The sequence below is a fragment of the Salminus brasiliensis genome, chromosome 3 (genome assembly GCF_030463535.1).
Source record: "Salminus brasiliensis chromosome 3, fSalBra1.hap2, whole genome shotgun sequence".
Classification (NCBI taxonomy): domain Eukaryota; kingdom Metazoa; phylum Chordata; class Actinopteri; order Characiformes; family Bryconidae; genus Salminus; species Salminus brasiliensis.
The window spans coordinates 6,270,765-6,276,308 of record NC_132880.1 but is presented as its reverse complement, the minus strand read 5'-3'; the positions used below and the strand labels follow the sequence as shown (position 1 = coordinate 6,276,308).

General features: G+C 41.6%; 1 protein-coding gene across 1 annotated transcript; it reads right to left on the bottom strand.

Moving 5' to 3' along the window:
• Window positions 1-1,351: 1,351 nt before the first annotated feature.
• cfap20 (cilia and flagella associated protein 20) lies at window positions 1,352-5,133 on the bottom strand. The gene is made up of 6 exons (XM_072674591.1): window positions 4,567-5,133; window positions 3,288-3,367; window positions 3,005-3,116; window positions 2,696-2,884; window positions 1,657-1,767; window positions 1,352-1,507 (listed from the first exon to the last, which is right to left on the bottom strand). Exons 1-6 carry the CDS (start codon window positions 4,648-4,650, stop codon window positions 1,502-1,504), a joined length of 582 nt encoding a protein of 193 aa, XP_072530692.1. The 5' UTR covers window positions 4,651-5,133; the 3' UTR covers window positions 1,352-1,501.
• Window positions 5,134-5,544: the final 411 nt, after the last annotated feature.

Sequence of the window (5,544 nt, the reverse complement as noted above, 5' to 3'; positions counted from 1 at the left end):
CGTGTCTTTCTGATGTTGCACAAGAAGTTATGTGATTACTGCTCTCACCATTTATCCCAAGAATTTTATCCCAAGAGTTTTCAGCCAAGAACAGAAAGCTGAGGCTGCAGTGCTGCAACTCTGGTTTTCTGCTGAGACACACAGATGGTAAGCTCTGAATTTGGTGCCAACAGCAGAAATCCATGGCTCCAACCTGCCTTGCCTCAACAGTCCAGGCTGGTGGAGGTGGTATTCTGGCTGGTTCTCTGCTGTAATGGTGTGGGGAATGTTTTTGGCACACTTCTGGCTGTTAATACCAATCAATCACTGCTTGAATACCACAGCCTATTGAGTATTGTTGCTGACCATGTGCGTTCCTTCATGACCAGCTGAACAGTCTGCATGCAAGTGACATGGACCAGAATTGCAAGGGAGTGCTTCCAACATCTTGTGAAATCCATGCTATGAAGACCTGAGGTTGTATATGGAGCAAAGGAACACCTAACTGTGTGTTAGTGTTCCTAATAAAGTGCTAGGCATCTGTTTTCTTTTACACTGTCCTCTAGAAATTGTAGTTGGAGCATAAAAATGTTACAAAATCCCTACAACAACACGAAGCCATCAAGATGGGAGGGTGAAGGTCACTAATGCAACCTCACTGGACAGCTTGGATGAGATCACTAATTAGTATAGGCTAGCACAGGCTAGCACAGGCTAGTATTGCACTGGGTGATGGACAGGCTGTGCAGAGAGAAAGGCCATCATACCCACCCTCTTATACTCTTATTCTTCAGTGTTTCCTCTAGGATTTATTTTCAAATGAAGGGACCACACTAATGTCCCCATCTCCCCTCCCCTCCCCCAACTGGCAGATGAATGTGAAAATGGGATATCTCACATAAGAGGTGAAATACTGTGATGCTAGATTGCAAAAACTCTTTTCCAGCTTTGTAGACGAACTGCCTTTCTCTGCGTAAATTTCAAGCCACGTGTGACCTACTGTGGTTTTCCAGGGTCTAAATATGGCCTTGATCTAATGTAGTACTGTCAAAATGCCTGGGCTATATGGTACTGTGCAAACTAACTTTACTACCTTTATCTATCTCTGTCCTCTCTGTCTTTCTTATTTCTCCCCCCCACTTGTCGGGTGTATAGAGATAGGAAGACACACATCTCCAGATTCTTTATTCGTCGGTTTAAATTGAAAGCTCTCTGCAAACTCTGAAGCAGCAGTAGCAGCAATAATTTTGCAGAGGTGGACCACCGCTGCTAGATATATGTAGCAGAAAGTCTGGACTTCCAGCTGGGGATCATACGATCAACTAAGGGGAAACTTTAAGAGCTTTAAGAGCTTTGGGTTCAGAGTCCACACTGTGCATATAAAATGTTTATTGAGCAGCAAACAAACACAAACTAATCACACGGTTCCAAAATAACATTAAAAATGCAAAGCCAACACAGGTTACTAGAAATTTCTCATGTGGAAAAACTGCAGGTAAGACAATGCTTCAGAGGTTCCACTTTACTGCTGTGGAAAGACAAGAAGAGAACAAGGAGGCTTCAGTGAGCTGAAATATAATCTTTGGTAAATCTAATGAAAGACTGATCACTGTTGCGCTGCAGGTCTTGTTTTTGGCATGTCAAATGCTTGAGGTGACAGTATCTTCTGGAACTCACCTTTGCTTTGTTTTGGACCGGCAAATAGAGTTTAAACTCTGCAGGGAGCTCATCCTCCGAGTACAGTCTGTCAGAAAAGTAGACTCTCCTTATGCGACAGTTGGCGTGGATCTGGAAGATGACGGTGCCATTCATTAATTCAGAGACCACTGAACTGACCAACGTAAGTCTGCAGCTTTCCTGCATTTTTTTAGAGCCATATTTCTGCTTATTTGCTAAACTTCATTTCAGAAATAAAACATACACAGTATGACAAATGATTGAGGACACCCCCTTAAAAGAATGCATTCAGCTGTTTGTATGTTGCACCTATCGCTGACACAGATGTGCAAACTAGTGCTTGTAGAGAAGTACAGGACTCTCTGGATCAGATAAACATGAACCTACTGGCACCATGCCTAATGGCAGCAGTGGGCTAGAGGGAATGATTAATACAATTGAGGGGAGTTGGGGAGTTAGAGATGAGGTGGTGTGGTGTGGTGATCTCACTAACACTTGTCGCTGAATGCAATCAAATCCTTAGCAAAGCTCCTCCAAAATTTAGTAGAAAGCTTTTCCTAGAGACCAGAGACAGTTACTCCAACAAAAGCAGGATCAACTCCTTTTTAATACCCTTGATTTCAGAAGAAACAACAAATGATCAGGTGTCCCAATATTTTTGTCCATATAGTGTAACAAACATGACATGACCAATGCACAAGCCACACGTTATAGTGTATTATAGGTTCATATTATGTTCAATTAAGCAATTATGCTTAAAAATGTGCAGACACAGGGGCTTTATACCCCTCTAGCCCACACCAGGCATTAGGCATGGTGCCAATAGGCTCATGTTTATCTAGAGAGTCTTATTCTATTGGCAGTACTTCTCTACAGGGACTAGACAAGCTGTGCATGTGCATCAACAATGGGTGCACCTTAAAGTAGCTGCATGCATTCATCATGAGGGGGCGTCCACAAACATTAGGACTTATAGTGTATGTATAAAAAAATCTATGGGACATTTGCACATCCTGGTTTTAGAGCATCCACTGCCCACCTGTACACGGAGCGTCTCGATGTAGTTGGTGCCGTAAGCTCTCCTTGTAAAGTCGGACAGGTTGAACTGGATCTGGTTCCAGCCGTCGTCCAGCCGCATGGGCATGGTGCAGATGAACGGCTTCACCCGGGTGGTGCTCTGGTAGTTACTCGCCCTGAATCTTCGCCGCACGTTCTTATCGTCCAGCACCTGAAACAAGAGGAGAAATCAGTGGATTTGTGATTAAACGCTTTTGGTTCTTCTATAATTCCAGTGAAGCAGAGGACACCTGCACACGCACAGCAGCAGTCGAATGAGAGCCTCTCTTACCTGAACTTCAAACGTGAAGTACTTCTTGAGGTTTTTGATTATCATAACCAGGAAGGGAAGTTTGATGCCAAGGGTTTTCTTTGGATCTGCTGGGCATGTGATGTAGGTTGTGCTGTGAAGGTAATTCAGGTGAATAGAAAATATATAATAGGAGATATGGCAAGTACATCATCACAAGACATTTTCACAATGAATATCACAATCTTTTATTTTTCCAAACTGAAAAAGCCCACACACAAACAAGACAAGTGTAAAGTGATGCTGATGTCGGAGCGGTGATTACCTGACGTTAGTTCCTTCCACCTCAAGCACCAGTGACTGGATATCGTTGTCTGTAATCCGTTTTATATGTCCATTCCTCACCTGAAACAAGGATTCACGTAAGTTATGCCAAGTAAGCAGAGCCAGCTTCATTGAAACCATTCCCATAAACTTGATCCCTAACTGAACTTTCCCTTAAGATAACCGGTAGCCCCTAAAGTATTATAATTAGTATACGTATAAAATTAGTATTTAGGACACTTAAAACATTCAACTAGTAAATCCTGTCCCTTTATTGAATAAACTGTTCCTTCAATTGAATAAATTGTTCAATCAATTAAATTGTTCCCTCAATTGTATAAACCGTTCCCTCAACTGTATAAATCGTTCCCTCAATTGTATAAATCGTTCCCTCAACTGTATAAACCGTTCCCTCAACTGTATAAACCGTTCCCTCAACTGAATAAACCGTTCCCTCAACTGAATAAATCGTTCCCTCAACTGAATAAATCGTTCCCTCAATTGTATAAACCGTTCCCTCAATTGTATAAACCGTTCCCTCAACTGAATAAACCGTTCCCTCAATTGTATAAACCGTTCCCTCAACTGTATAAATCGTTCCCTCAACTGTATAAATCGTTCCCTCAACTGAATAAATCGTTCCCTCAACTGTATAAATCGTTCCCTCAACTGAATAAATCGTTCCCTCAACTGTATAAACCGTTCCCTCAACTGAATAAATCGTTCCCTCAACTGTATAAATCGTTCCCTCAACTGAATAAACCGTTCCCTCAACTGAATAAATCGTTCCCTCAACTGAATAAATCGTTCCCTCAACTGTATAAATCGTTCCCTCAACTGTATAAATCGTTCCCTCAACTGAATAAATTGTTCCCTCAACTGAATAAATCGTTCCCTCAGTTAAATAAATTGTTCTCTAAGTTTAATAGCTTCCTACATTTAACAACCCGTTTCTCTATCTAATGAATCTGTTCCCTCTATTTGAAGGGGCGCTTTGGTTAATCGATTTTCTACGCTGTAACTCTCTAGCTAAAGGGATCCGTATGAAAGCCTCAGACTGTGTGGAAGACACAGGTCCTCTTCTTCAACCCAAGTGAAGCGTTAGGGTTTAAGCAGTGTCCTGCAGTGTCCTGCAGTGTCCAGCAGTGTCCTGCAGCTGCTCAGGTTGGGTTACCTTCACTGAGCTCCTACTCCTGTAAACTAAGGCAATGTTAGCAGGTGATGTTTCACATCAGCTGAGGTGACGGTAGACGCTGGCTGTCCTGCCAGCAGCTGCTTACCTTCTTATCCCATATCTGAAGAGGCTTGCTCCCAATGCTGTACAGAATGGACAGGAAGCCGCTTTGGAAGGTGTTCTTAAACATAACTCTGTCCCCGAAATCCTGCTTTTACAAATCCGCTGTTAGAAACCCCGCATGCAGCACCGCCTTCTGTTTACACCGCTAGCCCCAGTCGCTGCGCACGAAACTGCTCCGTGTAGCAACACGACGCACCACTGGGCCGATAAGTCGTTCCTCAACAAAAATATATAGCTAACTATATAAGCTATATGAGCTCTTTTTAAATTCCTTTGGTAAATGCACAAGCTCCGAGAAATAGCGTAGCTAGTGCTAACTGCGTTGACGAGCCTTAAGTCTGGAAGCCCGTTTCTTTCGTTCCGGTTATTTTTATGACCTGTCACTCGGTCGAAAGCACGACAAGTTTTGCTGGCAGAAAAAAGAAACCCGTCTAAACGCCAGTGAGATGAAGTTTAGCTCTGTATCTTATCAAATATTTGCTCCAAAACCGAGGAGATGTCCACGCTGCTTTTTCTCGACCATCGTCGCGTTGCTATGTTACACGACGCGGTTCACTCCTCACATCGGACCCTTATTGTTGACACCCTGGTTGTCATAGTAGCATAAAGAGGTACGTCACTCCCCGGTGGGCTCTGAAGTAAAGACCATAAAAAATATATAATATAATATAATATAATACATATACATATATATATATATATATATATATATATATATATATATATATATGTAATATATATATAAATAAATACATTAATTAATTAATGTTGCATATGTTTTAGTTTGTGTTAATTTTTGATACATCTGGAATTTATGAAATATATTGCTATTTGCATTTTTTAAATCTATAATTACAATCTAATTAAAATCTACAGAACACAAAATGATTTGACCCCTTATATTCTGACTTACCTTTAAAATTGTGCATTTTTCTGGCATAAGCAGTGCAAAGATAATCCA

Bases quoted from the DNA above. Each gene is read 5' to 3' on its own strand.
- cfap20 (XM_072674591.1), bottom strand. From the start codon at position 4,650: ATGTTTAAGAACACCTTCCAAAGCGGCTTCCTGTCCATTCTGTACAGC. The intron at 3,368-4,566 runs GTAAGCAGCTGC...TCCTTGTTTCAG, and splicing joins TTCAGATATGGGATAAGAAG to GTGAGGAATGGACATATAAA. The intron at 2,885-3,004 runs GTAAGAGAGGCT...CTCTTGTTTCAG, and splicing joins ACTTCACGTTTGAAGTTCAG to GTGCTGGACGATAAGAACGT.